The 26,415-nt window shown below is 41.9% G+C and overlaps 2 protein-coding genes across 20 annotated transcripts in view; one reads left to right on the top strand and one right to left on the bottom strand.

Moving 5' to 3' along the window:
* Window positions 1–25,577, top strand: part of PPIP5K1 (diphosphoinositol pentakisphosphate kinase 1) — a 46,399-nt gene extending 20,822 nt beyond the window's left edge. For 9 of the 19 annotated variants that reach the window (XM_081829497.1, XM_031026350.2, XM_081829492.1 and 6 more), the window contains 6 exons: window positions 2,531–2,656; window positions 3,368–3,430; window positions 7,149–7,331; window positions 8,807–8,944; window positions 18,930–19,043; window positions 23,639–25,577. In XM_081829497.1, the coding sequence (XP_081685623.1) occupies window positions 2,531–2,656; window positions 3,368–3,430; window positions 7,149–7,331; window positions 8,807–8,944; window positions 18,930–19,043; window positions 23,639–24,498 (1,484 nt within the window). In that variant the 3' untranslated portion in view covers window positions 24,499–25,577. The remainder of the gene's footprint in view (window positions 1–2,530; window positions 2,657–3,367; window positions 3,431–7,148; window positions 7,332–8,806; window positions 8,945–18,929; window positions 19,044–23,638) is intronic. The other 10 variants (XM_031026360.2, XM_081829501.1, XM_006731683.3 and 7 more) reach the window with 4 other exon arrangements.
* SERF2 (small EDRK-rich factor 2) overlaps window positions 1–26,415 on the bottom strand; it is a 152,098-nt gene that overhangs the window by 123,081 nt on the left and 2,602 nt on the right. The gene's annotated exons all lie outside the window — the stretch shown is intronic.

Genomic DNA, 26,415 nt, shown 5'->3' with positions numbered 1-26,415 from the left:
ACTATAAATAGAGGTACTTGTGACCTCCTTATAAGAGTCCTATTCCTCATTTGGAGAACTTGTGCCATGTCTTCCTCTGAGACCTATGTTTATTGTATCCCTGCTCTGGCCCCTCCTCCCTCCATGCCCTCTCCTTCATCCTCTCCTAATTCTGTAATTTTTTTTCCTTCCTTCCTGAAATTTGAGGGACATATCTGAGACTGGTGTAGTGGCAGAGGCTTCTCTCAGGACTTTGAGGGAATGTCTCTTGATTTTTTTGATTCCTGGAGAGGGGTGGAGAACATCATTCAACCTTTCCTAAGAACACAGACTGCAGGAAGGACCAAGCCTCAGAGGGTATTGTATTCTTTGGGAGTGGGGAGTGGTCCTCGGGAGGGGCTATCTTTGAATACAGGGTCTTGTGAGCCAGTAAGTAAAACTGGCAATTAGAGACAATTATGTGGGGTCTGGACTTGGTCCTCTGGCTTCTATCTTGTCCTATTGTTCTCTCCATTTAGCTCCTTTCATTTTTCTGTTACTTTTGTCCTTGACACCCAATTTCTTGGCTGCAAAATGCTTAGCTTTGGACCAGCAAAGGGAAAAAAGGTTTTGGTAACCCTCCTGGCTAATTTTATGGGAGTAGGTTGCCTTCTAGATCTCTGAAATGAGGTAGATGGATTGGGGCATGAAAAATAAATGACAAATGTATAGATCTGTGACATGGACTTCTCTTCCCAGAAGTTTCAGTAAAGAATTGTTTTCAGGTAAGCTGGAAATGAGGACAGTTGTGTCTGGCCTCATTTAGGTAGGAATGCTGTCAAGAACAAGACAGAAGTATGAGCGTGAGACTGGTTGACAGATGGTAGTGGTGAGGTAGACACTACCCTCTGAGATGATCCTAGGACTGGACAGGGCAGGATTGGCAGGACTGCACCAGAAAATTATTTAGTGAAGGAAGTAAATGTAGAACAAAGCTCAGGTGGTCTGGGATAAAGCCAGCTAGTTTTAGCTTCTCTGAAGAAAAGTAGACATATTTAACAGCCTTTATTACTCTCTGGAACCCCTTTCTAGAGCCTTTTTATACATGAAAGGTAGGAAAAGTTGCTGCATAGAGCAGCAATCTTGAATTCCAGATTATTAGCCATCTGAGCTTTCTTGATTTCTATAGTGACCTTGAAATGCTGAGACTCCTGAAACCATGACCCTTTCTTTGTGGGCTCCAAGGAAGTTGACCTTTTTTTCATTCTGTCCATCTCTGCTATGTTAAGTTCCCAAGCTAAACCCAGGTTCTTGGCTAAGATGGATTTGGAAGTAGAGAGCCAAATCCCATAAACTTGGGTATCAATCTTATCTTTTCCCTCCCACTCTGTCCTCATGAGCTATAGTAGGAGAGGGGACTGTAGAGTCCCAAACCTATTCTCAGTCGTATTTGGAACATTGACTGGTTTATTTGCTGAGATTTTTAAAGTATTTTATTTACTCCTGTGGTTGGCAATAGAGCTCCCTTTGCTTTCTTTGAACTTACATGTGTAGGCATCTGGCTTTGAGCATAGGGCTTATAAGGCAATAAACTTTTGAGAGTAGAAAAAACATGGCTTTTTTATTGTTCCTATTTACCATGTCCTCCTTCTTAATAGGGTCTTCAGCACACAGTAGGCATGCCTTCCATGTAATCACCTGACTCTTCACATGTCTTTCAGTTTGTGTCCATCTTCACTTCAGAAACAATGCTCTGTTTTTTCTTGATGAAAAAATAATTATTTCTTTCCTAACTGAACACAATTGATCTTCAGAATCAAAAGACCAGATTCCAGTCTAATTTAGCTTCTAACAAACTATATGACCTTGAGCAAATGAGATCCCTTTTGAATCTCAGTTTCTTTACCTCTAAAATGAGAAGATTGTACTAGATGATCTTTGAGTCCCTTCCAGCTTTAAAAATTCAGTGAGTCTCATACTTCTTTTCTTGGGAAAAGTGAAAAAGGCCTGAAGAGAGATAGAAGGAAGGGAATGTTGGATTAAAGACTTAGGAGGAAATGAAAGAACTTAGGAGGAATTGGAACTTATGTGAACTTGGAATTTGAGCTGAGTGCTCAAAATGTAGTCTGTAGTTTCAATCAAAGTTCTTTCCTTTTAAGTCTATAAGGGACTATATTTCTGGATTCTTCAAACTCTATATCCAGGGTAAGGAGCACTGAATTAAATCCAGGGAGATCTAGAGAGATCTATCTATTTTTTTAGCGTTCCTAAGATGTACCTGGAGAGCACAGTCTGCCCTTCCAGTAACTTTGAGTCCCCTAATATGACTAACCCTGTATTTGTAGTGGCCTCTTGTATCTACGATGTAGATCTTCAGCAAGGTCTCTACCTTGCTTGCCCAGTGTATCTATGGACAGTAGTGAAATCTGTTGGTGGTTATGTGTAGTGAACACATAGTGGTGGCTCTGAGTGACTATGTGTGTGTGTCTTCATGTTGTCGTGTGAAGTTATGTGTACTTCTGTGTGGTAATTGCAGCTTTGTGTGGCTACTAATGCACTCCCGGCCTTGCAGGCTCGCAGTGCACAGGGCTGTTCAGCACCACAGTGCTGGGCGGCTCCTCCAGCGCCCCGAATCTTCAGGACTACGCCCGCAGCCATGGCAAAAAGCTACCACCTGCCAGTCTGAAGCACCGAGATGGTACGTGGGTGGGTTTTGGGGGGCAACTCTTTTCTTCATTTGTCCCCCAGCACAGACACAGCTCAAGAACCATTCGTACTTAAGATGGCACTGACACTGGCCTTATAACAAGTTTGTTTCATCAATTATAGAGGGGAGAAGGAACCGAGGACCCATCCACCCCTCCATTTGCATTCCCTCTCAATGCAATAAATACTACTTATTTATGCTTATCCCTTCATGATCTCCCACATACAGCCCTGCTACATCAATTTACTCCACCTTTATATTCTTTCCTGGATTCTGGCCTGTAGGAGTAAGGACCAAGGAGGATGATCCATGGTCAGTAAAAATGCAGTGGAGTCTTGATTCAAATCTAGGAAATCAGGGATGGGGAAGTTGCTCAGCCAAGGCAGGAAAGATGATATGGAAAAAGACTGGGGGAAGGGATGAAAGGTTTTACACAGATTTCATTTCCAAATGACCAGAAAGAGGATGTGGTGGTGAAATTAGGGTTGTTTGTGGGGCCATATTGTGGTAGAGATGACACACAGATTCCTACAAGGAGATTATACCAAAGGAGAAGATTGAAACGTGGTAGTCAGGAATCTAAGGGGGGGTGGGAGCAGGTCATATACTAACTGTAAAGAACAGAGTATATTGTGGGCAAATTCCAGAGCAGAGGGTGGGGACAGGGGTGGGTATAATCCCCATGATGTCTTTTCTCCCCAGAGCTCTTGTTTGTCCCGGCCGTAAAACGATTTTCTGTGTCGTTTGCAAAGCATCCGACTAACGGTACGTTTGCTTCTGACTCAACGTCATTCCCCCTCATCATGTCACCTCCAGACACTTAACCTCTGAGTTCTGACACTGACTTTGCCTCTGCCTTCCACTGTGTTGACAACGTGCTGTCTCTGAATGAACCACTCACTAAGTGTCCCTCTTGGGGCGTACCCTTTTTGTGACAAACTTTAGTCTTAGCTGCAGCGTGGCTGCCCTATCTGTGTGGCAACTCAGGGACTTATGTCCATCATCACCATCATCACCATTCTGTCACTTTTTTCAGCATCATCCCCAAAACATTAATTAAACCCTTCCTTTTCCCATCACATGACTGCTGGGCTTTGTACAAATATAACAGTGGTTCTCCTTCTTAGGAAGAGAATAGTATTTCCTGTATCATCTCCATGTCTTCTTTTTTACCCCTCTACTCCTCAGCTTATACAGTTTTGGTCTTCCTGTTTTTTTTCTCCAACTCTTTGTTGGAGTGAATGACTAATTTGTTTCTCTTATGGAGCAATGCTGCTGCAGGTCCCAGTTCCCAAGCATACCCCTAAGGGCACTGATCTTGAGTTTAAAGTTTTCCATCACCATATTCCTATCTCCTATCATTGTGTGTACTTTATGTGGCTCTTGTGCTCCTGACATCTGCTTTATGTTACTACTAACTTAGGGCCTGGGCCTAGAAAACAGGAGCCCACATTGATTTGGGATAAAGAGAGAAAGACGGGAGTAGGAGGCAGTGGGTAAAGGAAAAGGGATTTTACCTTGAATTATACAGCATGTGTTACCACACAGTTTCCAGGTAACCCCAGCCTACCTAAGCCCCGCTATCTCAGAGAAGGTTGAAGTGAAAGTTGAGATGTCTCCTGGGATTTCTGGGGGAACTTAGGAATGAATAATATTTCAAAAATATTGAAGAACTGGTCTGGCCATACTAAGGTAGGAGAGTTTAGAGATCTGTGTAAACCAAAAACTGAAGGGCAGTGGTCTCTTTGTAGGGCTTGGCAGGGGAACCCAGGGCTTTCTCCCTGTTTTATCCTTTATATTCTTAGTTTCTTTCTGCCTTGTATCTTGTTTTCAAGGTAAATCCAGTTTTCTTATACATGGTTTTCTTCTGTCCAAGCACTAAGTCTCTCCAAAGGAGGTAAAATTAGCCTGGCTTCCTGGCTGGAAAAAACTCCTTAGCCAATGGCAAGTGCTAGATTTTAGCCCAATCAGGCCATACCTCTCCACTAGGCCTGCTGAAATTTCCCTAGGTTGGCAGACCCCACCCCCACCCTGGCTCCCATTTGTGCCTGTGATAGGAGCTCCCCTTTCAGAGTGGCGAGGCTGTGCCTACACATTAGTTTCAAATTCTTCTGGCCTTCATATGCCACAGTAATCTCCAGAGTAGAACTTCATGCACCAGCCTCAGCCCCACAGCCTGGGACTTGGACTTAGGGGATGTGTTACTTCAAATATAGAATATAGTACTGGGAATTGGGGCCCCTGAAATCAGAGTTAAATCACTGATATCCTAGTTCTTAGGCTTTGGGAGGTAAGATCCAGATCCATAAAACAGATCCTCAAACCTATATATCTCTAGTTCCCTGAGGCCTTGATTAGCAGCCTCACCAGTTGAAAAAGAGATGAGTTAATTCTACCATAAGGAAGAGAAGAAGAAAGACCTGGATAATTCAGTAGAGTACAGGAGAATAAATTCAAGATCTCCTCCGACACCCTGCACACTTCCTCAGAGGCCTTCTTGCCATTGTTCTTCTTGTACTTGAGTTTGGAAGCTAAAGTGCTTGAGAAGCCAGAATCTGGGATCTCCCTGTTGGTATCGGGAGAAATTTGGAGCTATTATGTGTCTTGCTAAAGAGTACCTAGATTTAATTTGTCCCTCAGGACAATATGAGGGCTCTATCCCATGGTCAAATCTTGCTTGACTGACCTAGCAATTACAGAGTGGATGCTCTGTCTACAATTGCTTATGGCAGATTAGTGACAACAATATGCACCCTACTGTCCCATCATCACCATCTCATTGCTGTGATGTCTCACTTTGAAATGGCAGCTGGAAAACCTGGACCTAGCTTTGGAAAGGAGGCAAGGCAGTGCTGTCTCCTTACCTTAATGAGAGAACGTATCTCAGCCATCCCTGCCTATATTCCTGATAAGCTTCTGTCACATCTTGTGACTACACTGAGTATACAAATATGGCCCATTACTAAATTGCCCACTGAACTCGCCAAAGTAAATTGATATAGTGGGAAAGAGACTGTGGTTCACCCTCATCCAGAATGTTAGAGTAGCCATTGGATTTACCAAGCCCATTATCTTCTAGGGTACAGTTAGTGCCTGGATGGAGCTGAAACCTCTTCTGACTTTCAGACTGAGGTCTCTGAAAACCATAGTCTCATAAGATCACTCTGTGGAACCACTTTTGGTCTGGGAGTTCTGAGCAGTCATCTTTAGCTACCTTGACCTTCCTTCTCTATACCAGTATCCTGTCATCAGGTCTTAAGACCCCATACCTTTTTCCTAGGATCTTTTCCTTACTGTTTCTCCTATGCCCTTTCCACATGCCTTTCACTGCCTTCTACAGTTTGCAGCTGAATTGCATATATCCACAAAGTTTGCAAGCAGCTAAAATTGTAAGTCGTTCAGGATTGAAGCTTTTCCACTCACCAGCTGAACAAAGTTAGACTCACCAGCAGTGGGAAGAAAATACAAAATTATCTTTTTTTGGCTTCAGTAATGGATACAGAGTCCCCCGAATCCTGAGATTTATGCAAACATTTTTTAAAATCTGTGTATTTGGACAAGAGTAAAGGCTGATTAGTCAATATCATCATTTTTTTTTTTTTAAAGATTTTATTTATTTGACAGAGAGAGACACAGCGAGAGAGGGGAACACAAGCAGGGGGAGTGGGAGAGGGAGAAGCAGGCTCCCGGCCGAGCAGGGAGCCCGATGCGGGGCTCGATCCCAGGACCCTGGAATCATGACCTGAGCCGAAGGCAGACGCTTAACGACTGAGCCACCCAGGCGCCCCTAGTCAATATCATCATTTTTACATTTCTCTTTTTTTACATACTCTGTTTTTTTTTCTTTTGTTTTAAAGGACCTTTATACCTGGTGTCCTGGCAATTTCCTTTGCCATCTACCTAACACCAGCCCTGTTTGTGGCTATTTTAGAGTCTGGTCCAGAAGGCCTGGCCTGAGCCTTTAGGAGCCTTTTTAGCTTCATACTTTGCCTTAATACCCTATACCATTCTTGACCCTCTTCTCTAAGTGACTTTGGATCTTTGCATCTCTATACCAACTGTGTAAATACATTCGTCTGTGAAGCAGGCCCTAAGTAGGGTTTGTCCAGGAATGAACAAGGACACTAGAGCTCTAATCAAGACTCCAGCCACAAAACTGCCAGCTTCCCCCCACCCAGAATGATGTGATTGCTCTCTGTAAGCACTGACTTAATTAAGCTCAATGAAAGAGGGGAGGGCCTTGCTGTGTGATGATGCCTCAGTAGCCCCTTCTTTTAGACTCAGTGTGATGCCGACACTCTTCTTCCCTGCAAGAGACACCCAGTTGTTCTGACTATCTCTGCTTCTCTCTTAGCTCCCCTTGGAGCTGAGTGTCCCCACCTCCTAGTAATGCTTGTGCCACTCAGTGCCCCCCTCATTGTCTCTCCCTCTTCTCTTTCTTTATCTTTGTGCTTCCTGCCGTGGTCCCCCCCATCCCCTCCAGAGCTGCTGGATGACCAGCACCCTGTGGTCCGGTTGCTGCGCAGTTTTTCCTCTGACTGTCCAGGGGGCCGGCCAGTCTCCTTGGATGCCACGCTGGCGCATCACCTGCACCAGTGCTCCTACCACCTGCGCCTCTTCCGGAACTGGCTGCGCTCAGGCCAGGATGACCCCGAGTGCCTCTACGGTACCCCCTGCCACCAAGCTGGCTGCTGCCACTCCCCTGGCTGGGACTGACTGCTTTGCTTATTGCACTTCTGGCAGGAGAGTCCACCTATCCCTTTCTCCTGTTTACCCTAAGGTTATGTGACTTGCATTTAGTTGCTTGGATATGGGATTGGAGCCAGACTGCCTGGTAGCTGTAGCATTGGCTGCTCATCCCCTTACTGTCCTCCTTCCTTACTGCCTCCTAATGTTACCCATTCCCAGTCCTGTTCAGCATAGGAGTAGTCTCTTGCCCTGAAATCTGTTCTTGTCTCTATAACCCTCTGCTACCACCATCCTCAAATGCAAACGTTTTTCTAGCCACTCTGAGGAGCTAGAGACTGTACTTCTCCTACGCTCCTGCCACAAGAATACAGGGGGAAATTGAGGCACAGGTCTTAACTGAATCTTTGAAGCAGACAAGGGTCAGAGTTAGAAGATGGTCAGGTATAATCCTTTTGAATTACAGGTTTTAGTCATTAGTGAACAGGAGGCTATGTCTTATATAGATATTGCTGTCCTGCCTACTCTTAGTTTCTTTAAGGAATTATAAAGAGACATAGGAAAGATTGGGAGCTGAAAACATGCTTGGGATGTGTGCTTCTTGATCCTCCAATGGGTTCATTTTTTTTTCATCAACAGGCCCTGGGATTAGGGTTATATATTTAGGTTTATCCTTTACCCTAACCAGACTGGTGAACCTATGTTGGAATTGTTGGGTTTGGACAGAGAATCAGTATTTCTTCTTCTTCCTAGGAATTTGCCTCATTTTCCTGATGGAATAGAGAAATCCTAGCAAGTCTGGGGTTTTCCAGTGAGAGCAGAGGGAGAAGCTTTGATGTGATGGAAATGACCAAGAAAGAACTTCCATCCCCCAGCCTGTTCATGCATGTGGTTTTCCTTGGCTGAGCTTCATGTGTATTGCATGCACTCCAGCTTGCTTCCAGATATTCTAGCCTTTCTACCCATATCCTAAATCTGCATGAATCCTTCTTCAGATTCCATGCCCTCCTCCTTAATCCGGTTCTCTTTACATGGTCCCTGAAATCTGTTTCTTCCCAGCTCCATGACCTCCCTACCTCATTTAGACCTTCAGTTTCACCCCTTACCTCACCTTGTGTTTTATTCCCCTAGAAAGAGCAAGAGCAATGTAGGTGCTTACCCTATTGGAATTCTGTTGATTTTTCCATGGGTCATTGCAGGCTCTCCATGGGTAGGATGAGAGGTGATTTGATTCACTTGGAGGCCTTAGCAGGTAGACTTCTTAGGAAATCTGGAGGTGAAAAATAGACACCTGTAGGGGCTCTAAAGAGTTCCCTCTCCTGAGATCTTGGATACCCCATACTCCAAAAGCCACGGACTCTCCTGGTGGCTCCCAGGGACTCTCCATGCTTCCTTGGACAGTTGGGGTATATCTGGCAGGAATAACATTGACTTTGCCCATCTCTTTTCTAACAGGATTTGAAGGGTGTTCCATGGTGCCTACGATCTACCCCCTGGAAACACTGCATAATGCCCTTTCCCTGCATCAAGTGAGTGAGTTCCTGAGTAGAGTCTGCCAGCGCCATACTGATGCCCAAGCACAGGCATCTGCAGGTATGGAGAATACTCTTATCTTATACCCCTGTCTCTGTCCCTACTCCTATCCTTCCTAGAATGTGGGTAATAAATTAAAAAGATAGGCACTCCAGAAAGACACAAAAGTAGATCTGAACAATTGTTTAATTGCATAGGCCACTTTAACATCATAACTTCCCAAGTTAATTTGTAAATTTAACGTGATTCCAATAAAAATGCTGATGTTTTTCTAAAGTCAGACAAATTGATTCTGAAGTTGTCACTGAAAAATAAACAAGCAGGAGTAGCCAAAGAACACCCTGAAAAGAGTAATGAAAAGCTTTTTTTTTTTAAAAGATTTATGTATTCATTTGAGAGAGAGTGAGAGAGAGAGAGCCAGCACTGTGTGTGCACGAGCTGGGGGGAGGGGCAAAGGGAGAGGGAGAAGCAGGCTCCCCACTGAGCAGGGAGCCCCACATGGGGCTCCATCCCAGGACCCTGGGATCATGACCTGAGCCGAAGGCAGGCACTTAACTGACTGAGCCACCCAGGCACCCCAGAGTAATGAAAAGTTACTAGCCCTATCAGATTTTATAACATTCCACAAAACTTCTATAATGAAAACACTGTTGTATTCATACGAGAATAGACAGACCAATCAAACAAGATAGAAAATCTAGAAATAGATGAAGTTAGCATTTCAAAATACTGGAGGAAAGACAGACTTTTTTTTTAAGGAATAAAGTCCAAATATAGCTGAGGTGTATCTTTTTTTCTTTTAAAGATTTTATTTATTCATTTGAGAGAGAGACAGCACAAGCAGGGGGAGAGGCAGAGGGAGAGGGAGAAGCAGACTCCCCACTGAGCAGGGAGCCCCACATGGGGCTCGATCCCAGGACCCCAGGATCATGACCCGAGCTGAAGGCAGATGCTTAACCAACTGAGCTACCCAGGTGCTCCAAGGTAGACTTTTTAATAAATGAAGTTGGCACAACTGAGTAGTCATATGACAAAAATTAAAACTGAATTCATACTTCATACTATATACCAAGATAAACTCCATATGGTTCAGAAATCTAAGTGTAAAAATTAAGCAATAGTTTGTTCCAAGGGCTTGTCCTTCCACAGAAACACCAAAAAAAAAAAAAATCAATCAAAAACTATCAGAATCAGCTTTGTCAGAACTCTGGAAAATAATCAGAAGTTTGGAGCAACCAGGAAAATGCTCAATCAAGAGAAGAGGCAACCTAAGAGTGGCAGGAAGCTTCCCATCATTTTCCTATCTCTTATCCTACCCTCTGCCCAGCCTCAGCAGCAGTCTTATTGGTGGCAGGACATGTTCTCAGTGTGGGACTCTGGTCCCTAGTTCCAAAAGGAGCAGAACAGACTTTATTCTCAAAGAATGCTCTTTGTCGGTTCTAACTTGTCTCACTTGAAGATCTGTCACAGGGTGCTTCCCTTTGTTTCACCGAGTCACAGCTGAAGAGTAGCTGTGTAGAAAGTATTCCCTGGAAACACTGTAAGGCAAATGAGCAACATGCTGCTGCCTGGGGTAAAGCTGATAATTGAGGCAAACAGTAAGTGTACTGAAAGTCTGGAGTGAAAACTTGGGGAGAGAGTTTCTTTGGAAAATTAAGGCATTCAAAAGCCCCCACATATACTGGGGAATTTAGAAGCCATGTGCATGCCTAGGGAAGGACACATGTGCAGAAAACACATGAGATGACCCTAAGATTTTCCCTCGGGCTGAACTCTAGACTCAGCACAAGCAAGAATTGAAGGCTAAGAGGGATTTGTAAACAGTCTAGCTAAGTGTTGAAGGAATACCTCAACACAGAACCAATCTGCAAAGCCTGGGAGAACTCCCCTCCCCTCCCTTTGCCTCCTTTCCCCCCATCTTCCTCTCCCCTTCTTTTGGTTCTTGGCATTCAAGGAAATCCTTGTCAGAATGCTAGCTGTGGGGCACCTGGGTGGCTCAGTTGGTTAAATGTCTGACTTCAGCTCAGGTCGTGATCTCGGGGTCCTGGGAACGAGCCCTGTGTCGGGCTCCCTACTCAGTGGGGAGTCTGCCTCTTGCTCTTCCTCTCCCTCTGCCCCTCTCCCCCTGCTCATGTTCTCTCTCTCTCTGTCTCAAATAAATAAAGAGTCTAAAAAAATTTCAAAAAAGAATACTAGCTGTGAAACAAGCTAAAGGAACAGACATTTCAGAGACCACATATGACAAAGAAGACAGACTTCACAAGAATAGAAAAGTCACTAAACAGCCACAGCCCACGGCAAACAATGAAAACAAACCCTAAGGAGGGGGAATAATCTGATATTCAGAGTTAACACTATTATAATACTCAAAATGTCCAGTTTTCAACAAAACATTATAAAATATGCAAAGATACAGGACAGTATGGTCCATTTACAGAAGAAATTAACAGAAACCATCGCCAAGAAAGCACAGATGTTAGACTCACCAGGACAAAGAATTTAGATCAGTTATCTTAAGTATGCTTGAAGAGCTAAGGGAAATGATGGACAGAGAACTAAAGGAAATCAGGAGAATGATGTCTCAGCAAATACAGAATATCATTAAAGAGATAGAAAATATAAAAAGAAACCAAACAGAAATTCTGAGACTGAAAAGTCTAACAGAAATGCAAAATTCACTATGTTTCTTAGAAGATATGAGCAGGCAGAAGAAAGAGTCAGCAAAATTAAAGATAAGTCATTTGAAAGTTTCTAGTCTGAGGAGGAGAAAGAAAAAAACAATGAGAAAAAAATTAACAGAGCCAAAGAGATTTGTGGGACACCATCAAGAATACCAATATATGCGGGTGCCTGGGTGGCTCAGTCGGTTAAGCTTCTGCCTCCAGCTCAGGTCGTGATCCTGGGGTCCTGGGATCAAGCCCCACATTAGGCTCCCTGCTCCTCGGGGGACCTGCTTCTCCCTCTCCCTCTGCTGCTTCCCCCTGCTTGTGCTCTCTCTCTCTGTCAAAAAAAAAAAAAAAAAGAATACCAACACATGCATAATGGGAGTCCCAGAAGAAGAGAGAGAAAGAGGCAGAAAAAATATTTGAAGAAATAAGGGCTCTGAAGACTTCTCAAATTTGATAAAATACAAATCTATACATCCAAATAGTTCAAACACCAACAAGGATAAATTCAAAGAGATCCCCACTGAGACTCACTGTAATCAAATTGTCAAAAGACAGAGAAAATCTTGAAGGTAGCAAGAGAAAAGCAACTTATCACATACAAGGGATCTTTAATGAGATTAACAACCAATTTATTTTTTTTTTTTTTAAGATTTTGTTTATTTATTTATTTGACAGAGAGAGAGGCAGAGGGAGAAGCAGGCTCCCTGCTGAACAGGGAGCCCCATGTGGGGCTTGATCCCAGGACCAAGCCGACCAAGCCACCCCAGCGCCCCTAACAACCAGTTTCTCATCAGAAATCACAGAGGCCAGAAAACAGTGGGATGACATATTTAAAGTGCTAAAAGAAAAGAAAAATGTCAACCAAGAATTCTTTATCTAGCCAAACTGTTCAGAAATAAAGAAGAAATTAAGACACTCCCAGATAAACAAAAGTTGAGGGAGTCTGTCACTAGTAAACCTGCCTTAGAAGAAATGCTAAAAGCTTTTTGGGCTGAAATAAAAGGACACTAGATAGTGACTTGATACCATAACAAAAAATAAAGAACTCTGGTAAAGGTAATTACATTGGTAAATATAAAAGTCAGCATTTCTGTATTTTTGGTTTGTAACTCCTTTTTTTTTGTTTCATATATGACTTAACACACAAATGAATAAAATAGTCATTACACGTCCGTATTAATGGTCATACAATGTATAAAGATACAATTTGTGACAATAACATAAAGTGAGGACTGAGCTTTATAGGAGCAGAGTTTTTGGGGCACGTGGGTGGCTCAGTTGTTAAGCGTCTGCCTTTGGCTCAGGTCATGGTCCCAGGGTCCTGGGATCGAGCCCTGCATCGGGCTCCCTGCTCAGTGGGGAGCCTGCTTCTCCCTCTCCCACTCCCCTTGCTTGCGTTCCCTCTCTCACTCTGTCTCTCTCTGTCAAATAAATAAAATCTTAAAAAAAAAAAAGACAAGTATAAGAGCAGAGTTTTTGTATATTATTGAAGCTAAATTTGCCATCAATTCAAACAAGATTGTTATAAATTTAGGATGTTAATTGTATCTCCATGGTAACCACAATGAAAATATCTAAAAATATACAGAACAGGAAATAAAGGAATTGAAATGGTACACTACAAACAAATCAATTAAACACAAAGATGAGGAGCGGCTGGGTGGCTCAGTTAGTTGGGCATCTGTCTTCAGCTCCAAGTCCTGGGATTGAGCCCCACATTCGGCTTCCTGCTCAGCAGGGAGTCTGCTTCTCTCTTTCTCCCTCTGCCCCTCCCCACTGCTCATTCTCTCTCTCTCAAATAAATAAATAATTTTTTTTTAAAAAACCACAAAGATGATAGTAATGGAGGAAATGAGGAACAAAATAATGTATAAGATGTATAAAAAATGAATAGTGAAATGGCAGAATTAAGCTCTTCCTTATCAGTGATTACTCTAAATGTAAATGAATAAAACTCTCAAAAGGCAGAGATTAGGAGAATGGATTTTTTTTTTTTAAGAATGGATTTTTTAAAAGATTTATTTATTTACTTTAGAGAGAAAGAGACTGGGGATGGGGAGTGGCAGAGGGAGAAGGAGAGACAGGCCCAAGCAGACTCCCCACTGAGGGTGGAGCCTGACGCAGGGCTTGATCCCACCACCGTGAGACCACAACCTGAGCTGAAACCAAGAGTAGGATGCTCAACTGACTGTACCCCCCAGGTGCCCCAGCAGAATGGATTTTTAAAAAAATCATCCAACTATATGCTGTCTACATGAAAATCACTTTAGATCCAACAGTACAAAAGGTTGAAAATGAAAGAATAGAAAAAGATATTCCATGCAAATAATAACCAAATGAGAGCTGGGGTAACTATATTAATGTCAGACAAAATAGTCTTTAAGTCAAAAGTTGTTCTAAGAGACAGAGGTCATTATATATTGATAAAAAGGTCAGTTCATTAAGAGCATACAAAAATTATAAACACATACCTACCAAACAACAGAGCCCCCAAATATATGAAGCAAACATTGACAGAATTGAAGGGAGAAGTAGATAGTTCTACAAAAATAGTTGGAGACTTCAATCTCACCTTTAATAATAGATAAAACAACAAGACAGAAGATCAATAGGGAAGCAGAGAGCTTCAATAACACTGTAAGCCAGCTAAACCTAAGAGACATATAGAACATCCTACCACCAGCAAAATACAGATTTTTTTTTAAAAGATTTTATTTATTTATTTGACAGAAAGAGACAAAGCGAGAGGGGGAACACAAGCAGGGGGAGTGGGAGAGGGAGAAGCAGGCTCCTCGCCAAGCAGGGAGCCCAATGCAGGGCTGGATCCCAGGACCCCTGGATCATGACCTGAGCCGAAGCCAGACAATGACTGAGCCACCCAGGTGCCCCAAAATACAGATTCTTAAGTGCACATGGAATATTCTCCAGGATAGACCATATGGTAGGCCACAAAAAAAGTTAAATAAATTTCAAAAGATTGAAATCATACAAAATATCCTCTCCAACATAGTGGAATGGTGCTAGAAATCATTAATAAAAGGAAAACTGGAAAATTCACAAATATGTTGAAATCAAACACATTTTTAACCTTCAGGTCAAGGAAGAAATCATAAGGGAAATTAGAATATACTTTGAGAAGAATGAAAGTGAAAATGCAACATTCCAGAAGTTATGGGATGCAGCAGAATTAGTGCTAAGAGAGAAATTTATAGCTGTTAACACCTGCATTTAAACACAGGAAAGATCATAAACCAAAAACCTAACTTTATACCTTAAGGAACTAAAAAAGAAGAGCAAACTACACCCTAAGCTAGTAGAAAGAATGAAATAATAAGGATTAGGACAGAGATAAAAGAAGTAAGGAATAGAAAACAGAAAGAATCAACTAAACCAAAAGTTGGTTCTTTGAAAAAAATCAACAAAATTGACAAACCTTAGCAGACTAAGAAGAAGCGAGTGTTCATGCAAATAACCAAATCAGGAATAAAAGTGGGAACATTGCTCCTGACCTTACAGAAATAAAAAGAATTATAAGAGAGCACTATGGGGGCGCCTGGATGGCTCAGTTAGTTAAGCGTCTGCCTTCAGCTCAGGTCGTGATCCCAGGGTCCACACATCTGGCTCCCTGCTCAGCGAGGAGTCTGCTTCTCTCTCTCCCTGTGCCCGTCCCTCCCACCCCTGCTCGTGTGGTTGCGCACTCTCTCTTCCTCTCTCAAATAAATAAATAAAATCTTTAAAGAAAAAGCACTATGAACAATTGTATGCCAATGAATTAGATAACCTAGATGAACAAATTCCTAGAAATAAACTACAAAAATTGATCCAAGAAGAAACGGAAAATCTGAACATAATCTGTAACACAGAAAAGACTGAATCAGTAGAAAAATTTTCAAAAAAGAGAAGTCCAGGACAAGATAGATTCACTGGTGAAATCTCCCAAACATTTAATAAAAATTAACTCCAATTTTTTTCCTACACTCTTCCAAAAAATAAAAAAGGAGGAAACAATTTCAATGAAACCAACATTACCCTGATGCAAAAGCCAGACAAAGACACCATAAGAAAAGAAAACTGTATCCCTTATAAATATAGAAGCAAAAATTCTCTGTATTTTTTTAAGTAGGCTCCATGCCCAGTGTGGAGCCCAATGAGGGGCTTGAGCTCATGACCCTGAGATCAAGACCTGAGTTGAGGTCAAGAATTGGATCCTTAACTGACTGAGCCACCCAGGTGCCCCAGAAGCAAAAATTCTCACAAACCAAATCCAACAGCAAGTTCACAAAGTGAGATTTATCTCAAGAATTTAAGGGTGATTCAACATAAGAAAATCAGTCTGTAATATACTACATTAAAAGAACAAAGGGAAAAACTCACAATCACCTCAACTGACATAGAAAAGCATTTGATAAAATCCACTACCCAGGGTCACCTGGGTGGCTCAGTCGTTAAGCATCTGCCTTCGGCTCAGGTCATGATCCCAGGGTCCTGGGATCGAGCCCCGCATCAGGCTCCTGCTTGGCGGGAAGGCTGCTTCTCCCTCTTCCAGTCCCCCTGCTTGTGTTCCCTCTCTCGCTGTGCCTCTCTCTGTCAAATAAATAAATAAAATCTTAAAAAAAAAATCGGGGTGCCTGGGTGGCTCAGATGGTTAAGCGTCTGCCTTCGGCTCAGGTCATGATCCCAGGGTCCTGGGATCAAGCCCCGCATCTGGCTCCCTGCTCAGTGGGGAGCCTGCTTCTCCCTCTCCCACTCCCCCTACTTGTGTTCCCTCTGTGTCTCTCTCTGTCAAATAAATAAATAAAATCTTAAAAAAAAAAAAAAAGTTTCCTTTAAAAAAAAAAAAATCCACTACCCATTCATGATAAAAACACCCAGCAAACTAGGAATGGAAGGGAAGTTCCTCAACATGATAAAGGGCATTTATGAACAACCCATAGTGCACATCATACTCAATGGTGAAAGACTGAAAGTTTTCGCCCTATGATCAGGAACAAAACAAGGATGCCCATATTCACCACTGCTGTTCAACATTGTACTGATAATTTTAGGCAGAGCAATTAGGAAAAAAAATTGGCATAGAAATTGGAAAGGAGAAAGTAAAACTATCTCTACTTGCAGAGGACATGGTCCTATATAGAAAAAATGTGAAGAATCCCCCCAAAAAACTTCCAGAACTAATGAACAAATTCAGCACAGTTGCAGGGTACAAGATCAATTAACAAAAAACGATTTTGTGTCTATATACCAGCAATGAACAATCCAAAAAGGAAATTAAGAAAACAATACAATTTATAATAGCATCCACAAAATAAAATACCTGGGAACAAATTTAACCAAGAAGCTTAAAGACTTGTACACTGAAAACTACAAAACATTGCTGAAATAAATTAAAGAAGACCTAAATAAGTGGAAAGACATCCCATGTTCACACCCCTCCCCCAGTCTTTTTAGACATTCTTTCCCCTAGTAAACCCCCACTACATGGAATTTTAATACCACACATATACAATATATATCTGTTTATGGTCCATGGCCATGTGATGGACCACAAACCAATGGAATATCTAAGATTTTTTTTACCCTCCCCAAGAACCAATTTAGTTGAGAATACATGGTCTAGGGCAAGGAAAGTACAAGGTCGTCCTGAGGCATGTTATAACAAAAGCAAGGAAGCAATCAAGCCTGAAGAAGCTCCCACTGACCACAACTGGAACATTTTACACTTGATCTTAGCCAAAAGGCCAAGAAGCGATACAACTAGAACATTTTAGCATTCAAAATTTACTGTAATTGATTAAAGTACACTGAATATATAAAAATCCGCAAGCTCATAATAAATAATAAGTAAATAATTCTACAAAAAAGAAAGCAAAAATAAATAATTCTCATCTGCTGCAATTGGAGGATACTTTTCACACCTCTTTTCTCTGAAAACTAAATAAATAAAAGGAAATACTTATTCTACCTTTTCAGTGAGAACTGCAGTTCATCATAATCCCATAGCCCTAGCTGAAGAGGGAAAGCTCTTTTTTACAGAAAATATGCCATCGAATAAATGTTGGAGGATTGATAGAATTAGAAAATCACCACTTAAATAATTAAAGATCATCAATAGATACTAGCACAATTAGGTAAAATGTTGATGGGGTGGTGCCAAAGGGTTACCTCTAATCAGAAGGGGAAAACTTTACAATGGTGAGATCTTGTGGCTACCACTTTAACCCAGTTAGTAAACTTAGCTTTACTTAATGGGACAGTGAGACCTTATGTGCCTCTAATATGATGTAATATAAAGTACATAGGATCACCTCTTTGGCACCTATTTGGTATTTTTACCAAAGGTTATTTAAATTGAATCATCCAATCAACCCTTTCATACCTAACTTCCAGTTTATAGGAAATATAAGCAATAGTGAAACAAGTTAAATGATTCTATGAGGGAGGAATCAGACAAATCCAGAATGTGAGACATGATAGTTCTGTGAGACAACTGATCTGTTCTTTTCAAAAAGTCACTTTGAGGGGCATCTGGGTGACTCATTTGGTTAAGCATATAACTCTTGATTTTGGCTCGGGTCATGATCTCAGGGTCATGGGACCAAGCCCTGTGTCAGGCTCCATGCTAACTGGGGAATCCGCTTGAAGATTCCCTCCCTCTCCCTCTGCCTCTCCCCCTGCTCATGTGCACATGCTCTCTCTCTCTCACTCTCTCTCTCAAGTAAATAAATAAAAATCTTTAAAAGAAAAAGTCACTCTGAGGAAAATGAATGGTCTTGGGGGGGTGGATAATATTCTAGATTAAAAAAGACTTTGGAGACATAACAAAATGCAATACATGGTTCATGTTTGGATATTACTCTAAAAGACATTTTGGGAATAATTGTGGGAGATTTGAATATGAATTGGGTATTAGATGATATTAGGGTATTATTTTGAAATTTTGTTAGGTTTGTTAATGGTGTGTGGCTATGTAAGAAAAATTCCTTATATTTTAGATATGCATATTGATGTATTTAGAGGTGAAATATTTCATAATGCCTGCCATTTTAAAAAAAGAACTTCCGCATGAAGAAATGGATGAAACAAATATGGCAAAATGTTAACACGTCAATGTGGTAAATATAGGAGATGAAGATATCAGTATGGATTGTACTAGTCTTTCAAAGACTTTTTTTAAAAAGGGGGGTGGGGGAGGGAGCAAAAAATGTTTGAAAATATTCATAATATAAAGTTTAAAATATTAAAAATGATTTGTGTGAAGGGTCCTTAGGAAATGCTACTTTTCAGCCTGAGAATGTGTTAAGTTGGAGAACCTGTGATTCTTGAATGCTTCCTCAAACTCTTTTTTTTCCTTCCTTCTCTCTCCCTGGTCTATGCAGCCCTTTTTGACTCTATGCACAGCAACCAAGCCTCAGATAGCCCATTTTCCCCACCCCGTACTCTTCATTCACCTACCCTACAACTCCGGCAGCGCTCTGAGAAGCCCCCCTGGTGTAAGTAATCCTTTTGGAACTGCCTGGACAAAGGCCAAGATTGATGGAGGGATTGGTGAATGAGAGACCTGTCTTCTCACGAGGGAAACAAAGATGAGGGTTGAAAGATCAGGAATAACCAGTAGGGGAAGCAGTCTCATCTGCTGTTTCCAAGGTGAAGGGAGGATCTGTTTACCCTGTCTCATTATTTCCATTCTCCATGACCCCTCTGTTTCCTTGGAGAGGCTCCTAAAATATAGTATCACAGAGGGTGCTTTGGGGAAGAAAGGACGAAACTTCATTCTCCTCAGATTCCCATTTGGGAATTTATAGCTTTCTCAAGTACAGATGACTTGAGAGGAAACTGAGTATATAGAAAAACTGGGAGAAGGAAACTAGAATCTGCTACTACTTTCTACATGTCCCTATTCTCAAGTTGTCTGTTCTCAGCTGTTCAAGTTGAGGTGCTGCTTTTTCCCATCTCTTCTTTATAATCTCTAGCCTATCACAAGGGGAGTCTAGGTGACACAGTTGGTTAAGCGTTCGACTCTTGGTTGAGGCTCAGGTCATGATCTCAGGGTTGTGAGATCGAGTCCGTTTCAGATTCTGTCTCTACCTCTGCCCCTCACTGGTGCTCTCTAAATAAATAAACAAATAAACAAATAAATAAAATCTCTAGCCTATCACTAATTTTCCTTGGTAACAGTGTAGTCACAAGAAGTTCTTAGGGTAATTGTAGGGAAGGGGAGATCCTGGTGACAATCAGAGGGAGGATAAGGGCCAGAGACACCAGTGATGGAAAAATCCTTTCCTTATTCAACCTGCCTCCAGGAAATAACTAAAATCAAACATGGCTTTTATTATTTCATTGGATAGGACTGAAGCAAAGATTCATATTTCAGCACCTGGGTTAAACAGTTGTAGAATTGGCACTGTGTATGCAGAAGAAACATTCCTTCCTGATTCCAAGAGCTCTTCCCCTGAATTTCAGATTACCTTACATTCACCTTGCCATTGCTCCTTTTATCTCTCCTGGAATGTTTATGGGTTTTGTGCCCCTGGAAATCTTTTTTTTTTTAATAATATATATATATATATTTTTTTAATTCAAGTATAGTTGATACACAATGTTATACAACATACTGGTTCGACAAGTCTATACGTTATTCTCTGATCACCACAAGTGTAGCTACCATCTGTCACAATGCAATGCTAGTACGGTACTATTCACTGTATTCCCTATTCTGTACCTTTTGTTCCTGTGACTTATTCATTCCATAACTGGAAGCTTGTATCTCCCACTCCCCATCACCCATTTTGCCCAGCCTCCTACCACCCCTCCCCATCAACTTGTTCTCTGTATTTTAGGTCTGATTCTGCTTTTTATTTGTTTATTCTTTTTTTTTCTTTTTAGATTCTATATATAAGTGAAATCAATGGTGTTTGTCTTCCTTTATTTCACTTAGCATAATACCATCTAGGTCCATCCATATAGTCACAAATGGTAAAATCTCATCCTTTTCATGGTTTAATACTCCATTGTGTATATATATATACATTTTTTAAAATTTAATTTAATTTATTTACTTGACAGAGATAGTGAGAAAGAGAGCACAAGCAGGGGGAGCTGCAGACAGAGGGAGAGGAAGAAGCAGGCTCCCCGCTGAGCAAGTAACCCAATGTGGGGCTCAATCCCAGGACCCCAGGCTCATGACCCGAGCTGAAGGCAGCCACTTAACTGATGGAGCCACCCAGGCACCCCCCCTTTTTTTTATACATCTTCTTTATCCATTCATCTATTGGTGAACACTTGGGCTGCTTCCATAACTTGGCTATTGTAAGTAATGCTGCAATAAACATAGGGATGCATATATCTTTTGAAATTAGGGTTTTCATTTTCTTTCAGTAAATAGTAGCTGAATTATTGGATCATATGGCATTTCTATTTTAATTTTTTGAGGGACCTCCATACTGTTTTCTGCAGTGGCTACACCAATTTATATTCCTACCAGCAATGCACAAATGTTCCTTTTTTTCCACATACTCGCCAACACTTGTTATTTCTTGTCTTTTTTTCCTTAAGTTTTTATTTTAATTCCAGTTAGTTAATATACAGAGTTATATGTTATTTCTTGTCTTTCTGGTTCTAGCTATTCTGACAGGTGTGAGGTGATACCTCATTGTGGTCTTGATTTGCATTTCTCTGATGATGAGTGATATTGAGCATCTTTGCATGTGTCTGTTGGCCATCTGTATGTCTTCTTTGGAGAAATGTCTATTCAGGTCCTCTGCCCAGTTTTTAATTGGATTATTTGGGGGTTTTTGGTGTTGAGTTGTATAAGTTCTTTATATATTTTAGATACTAACCCTTTATTGGATATAATATTTGCAAATATCTTCTACCATTCAGTAGGTTGCCTTTTTGTTTTGTTGATGGTTTCCTTTGTTGTGCAAAAGCTTTTTATTTAGATATAGTCCCAATAGTTTATTTTTGCTTTTGTTTCCCTTGCTTCAGAAGACATATCTAGAAAAATGTTGCTATGGCTGATGTCAGAGAGAGTACTGCCTGTGCTCTCTTCTAAGATTTTTATGGTTTCAGGTCTCACATTTAGGTCCTTGATCCATTTTGAGTTTATTTTTGTGTGTGGTGTCAGAAAGTGGTTCAGTTTCATTCTTTCGCATGTAGCTATCCAGTTTTCCCAGCACCATTTATTGAAGACTGTTTTTCCCCATTGTATATTCTTGCCTCCTTTGTCATAGATTAATTGACCATATAAGCATGAGTCTCTGTTCTATTCCATTGATCTATGAGTCTATTTTTGTGTCAGTACTGTTTTGATTATTACAGCTTTGTAGGATATCTTGAAATCTGGAATTGTGATACCTCCAGCTTTGTTCTTCTTTCTCAAGATCGCTTTGGCTGCCTCTGGAAACCTTATCTTTATCTTGCTTCTGCTTCCCTGTTTTTTGTTTTTTGTTTTAATTTTTTATTTATTGGAGAGGGAGAGCACCAAGGGGGAGGGGCACAGGGAGAAGCAGACCCCCTGCTGAGCACGGAGTCCCATGCAGGGCTTGATCCCAGGACCTGAGATCATGACCTGAGCCAGAGGCAGACGCTTAACTGACTGAGCCACTCAGGTGCCCTTCCTGCTTCTGCTTCTGTCTGACATCTTTGATTTGCCTGAATCAAACCACTAACTGAATATTAAGGCTACTTCTATCCTTGGGTGAACTCTTTTTTTTTTTTTTCTTGTTTTTAATCTATCAGACCTTTGACTCAGTATGAGGTGTGTCGCCTCACTGGTAAATATTTTCTTTAGGGTTTGTCTGCCCTAAATAGGCCTTGTTGGTCCAAACCATGTTCCTCTGTGGCCCTTTACAGAAAAGAGAAAACTGGCATACGCTAAACTCAATGACTGATTCAGCCTTCGCAGGCTCAGGCTTGCCAACTTTCCCAGGTTCTCTTTGATGACAAGGATATTCAGGTGCCCCCTATATCCAAAATCGATCATTATTGATATTAGAGTGCTTTAAATATAAAGTTACAATACCATTAATAAATACATTTACAAAAAGAAAAGTAGATTAGTCCCCTACTAGAGGTCAATGAAGTAGTAGAGATTGGGGTAGGAATTGTCCCACAGTGTATTGAAGACTCTAAGCCCTTCATTTTATTACTGTCAGTAGTGGGGTAATTAATTTTTATGTTGTATATGTCTATAACATCCACAAGCCTATAACATTGTGTGTCCCAAGACTTAGAAGGTCTTAACCTTGGATCCAGGGATGGATTTCAGGGTAAAGTCTTTGAATCCCAGGAATTGTTTATGAAAATTAGTGTGAATATCCATATGTATATTTTTCTGAGAAGATAGTCCATGACTGTCATTAGAGTTTCAAAGGGTTCAGTGACTCCCAGGAAGGTTAATTATGAACCTCTGCCATTTAGAGATTCCATGGCAGCCTTCCATCTTAAGGCGATTTTCCTTCCTACTGTTCTCATTCATAAGATTTTTCTACATTCTCCTGCTTAATTGTCTCTTGGGCTATAAACAATGATTACCTTTGCCCCAGAAATATGTTGACTGCTTTAAAGAAATGATTCTTAACAAAAGATGTACATCAGATTTAATTGGGAGTGTTTCAACAAAATATAGTGACCTCATTCCCTCTCCACCCCACACGTTTACATTAACCTACAGAATTAGAATCTCTAGAGATGGAACCTAGAAATTTGTATTTTTAAAAAATATCCCATACTTTTGATATATACCCTTAATTATGAACCACTGGATTACAGCATTGGTATGCTCCCAAATGACCTTGGGAATTCAGAGTTGGGTTGGGGGTACATTTGTGAAAGAACTGGATGAAGTGGGCCTCATCACTCTCCTGAAGTCTTAGATGTACCTTAGTGCTCCTGTGTACTCCTGTAGTATACATTAGGTCAGAGCAACAGTTCCTGAGCTGGGCTAATTGAGCAGTCTCTGCATAGCTTAGGAAGAATTCAGACCCTCTTTCCTCAAGTCTGTATATTCTGGCATTTGAACTACATACATTGAATAGAGCCTACTCTTCCAGCTTGCCTGACTTGGTCTCCTGACTTTGTTTTACAGACAGCAGTGGCCCTTCCAGCACTGTGTCCAGTGCTGGTCCTTCCTCCCCCACTGCAGTGGATGGTAACTGCCCTTTTGGCTTCAGTGATCAGCCTTCTGTAAGTTCACACATGATTGAAGAACGTCAAAGCCTTGGGTTGCTCCTTAGGAATGGAGAACAAGAGCTCCCCATTGAAGGGGTGCAAGGGCCTTTTGAACCAAGCCAGGCTTCACAGGAACCACCTGTGGAAACCAGCCAGCCATGCCAGGAGGTTCCTGACATCAGCCAGCCATGCCAGGAGGTCCCTGACATCAGCCAGCCATGCCAGGAGAACCATGACAACATTGACCAGATATGTCAGGAGGTTCCTCAGATCCATCAGCCATGCCAGAAGGCGAGCCAACTGTGCCAGAAAATCTCTGCGGAAGCTTGCCAACTTTGCCAGGAGAACCCTGAGGAGGTCAGCCAGCCATCCCAGGAGGTCCCTGTGGAGGTTGGCAGGCTGGCTTATGGGTTCCCTGTAGGGATTGGTGGCCTGGTCCAGGAAATCCATGTGGAAGGTGGCAAGCCAGCCCAAGAGACCCCTGAGGAGCTCAGCCAGCCATGCCAGGAGTTCTTTGCAGAGGTTGGCAGGCTGGCCTTAGAGGCTTCTGCAGTCAATCTATTGTCTCAGGACATTCCTGAGGTTGATAAACCATCCCAAGAGTTTCCGGGGGAGGATGATCTGCAGGTTCAGGAAGTCCCTGAGGTTGATAATCAGCAGTCCTGGGTGGTCCCTGAGGTGACTGACCAGCTGCCTGGAGAGGATACTCCCCAAGCCCAGTATCCATCTAGTGATCCAAACCCTCAGAGCCAGTCTTTAGCTGGTGACCAATACTAACCCCTCCCACCAGCAACATGTGATTAATCATGTTCTCATTAGTGGTATCACACTAAACCAGCTATTTGAGCTAGCAACTTCTTCTGTTGGCTAACTCACCTGCCAGTATAAGACCTTGGATCTCACCAGAGGTGTCTGAGGAAGCAGTCCTCTTGGCATGAAGCCAAGAACTGTGCCAGAGCTGGGCTTGAGAAGGAACCAATTTCATGTTCAAAGCAGCCATTGACTCCTCACGTGGCCATTAGACTTGAATAGGATTTCCATCAAGGGGTGGGCTGATCTATCATTACCCAACCTCTGAGCATCCCAGGAAATTCCAGATTGTTAAAGGAAATGCCACCTAACTGCTGAAGACACCATCTGGGGACAGCAAGTGCAAAAGGGGACTCCAAGGTCTCCACTTTTCTGGGGAAATATTCACAACTTCACAAGGTACCCTTAGACCATATGTGCATTCAGGAGGACTCTTGTGTTTGCTAGCACTCCTCAGGAGGGCCCAGGATGTCTGTCTGCAATGTTTGGGAAAAAAGCGAGTCCCCTTCCCAAACATCCATTGTAGCCACTAATCTTTAGATTGGGCTTATGGGTGTTTTATATGTCATCCCAAGTTCCCCCTCTGCCCCAGACCTGTTTCCCTGGGCAATAGCTCCAGGGAAAAATAGGTATTAGATTGCTGTGAAAATTTAAGAGTAACTACTTAAAATGCTCTGGGGGTACTTGGCCAATCTGTGAAGCTGGGCCTCCTTTTGTTGTAGGGCTACTTGGCTTAAGAGATGATGTAGTAGAGAAAATCAGGTTCTATTTTAAGCAATCAGCAGAGATCAATATTGTACAGACATGAGCAAAGATTATATATATTTCTGTAGTAGTGCCAGGGACAGACTGGCCAAAGACCAAACACTCCAGGTTTCCCAAGAGGTATGTCCTTTTATCATTGTGTCTTTAGGGTCAGGTGTGATTATGAAGCTTTTCCCAAAGATATGGGGATGGGCATGGGTGTGGGTAGGAGGAATAATGCAGTCATTGGAGTGGGGTGGCTGGAACATTATGAGTGCTCAATAAATATGAAATAATAAGAATGGTGATGGTGGTGATGATGTCCTTGTGAATTCAAGAATGAATGAGTATAAATCCATCATGTCTGTTTGTGACTAAATTAATCTGAACCAGTCAAAAGCTGTTGTAGTTGAGTGGAAAGGGACTATAAAATAATCAGGCATCCTAGGAGGTCCCAGTGGCAGTCAGCCCACCATCCCAAAATGTCTTCAATGAGTAGTATTGTGGGAGATAGACTTTCTAGCTCTGTGAAGCACCACTGGGTGCTTGCCTTCTCACCAGATTCTTGGAATCACCCTCTTAGTTTTTCACTCTGATGCTTTGGAGTGTTAGGAGGAGTTGATATAAAGGGGTTATGGTCTTTCTTTGCCTCCTTGACATATTTACATTGGGCAAGCCCAGAACACTGGGAGGACTGGAATATTTCCTTTCCCATATATTTACATTCACAACCTGGCCTCTCCTGACATAACCAGGACTATAAAGGGTTTCCCTGCAGGGCAAAATCCAGCATTTACTCAGTGGAACTCCTAACTGCACAGGTGAGTGCTCTTTACAACCTCAATAGGCTCTGGATCTTTTAGGGCTTCTCAACTCTTTGCCTCTTTGGCGTTCCCTTATTCCAGGTTTCTAATGCTGGTTATTCAGTCCTTGGCTCTTGACCCCAAAGTATGTAGATCCCCTTCCCAGAAACCCTGCCCCTCTTCCCTCCCCCAAACCAAATGTATCTCCCCATCCTAGGCCCCTCTTCCTCATACTCTGGCATTCTCATTTTCAGAAATTAGGCTGGCTCCCTGTATCTTTTTCTCCCTTTATCCGCCCTATGTTCTCTGGCCTCCTTGGGTCCTGGAGCTGCTTCCA

Source organism: Leptonychotes weddellii, chromosome 9, assembly GCF_054177405.1.
Source record: "Leptonychotes weddellii isolate Sample4059 chromosome 9, ASM5417740v2, whole genome shotgun sequence".
In the NCBI taxonomy this organism is placed as follows: domain Eukaryota; kingdom Metazoa; phylum Chordata; class Mammalia; order Carnivora; family Phocidae; genus Leptonychotes; species Leptonychotes weddellii.
The sequence above is the reverse complement of the archived record's forward strand: the minus strand, read 5'-3'. Positions and strand labels throughout refer to the sequence as shown.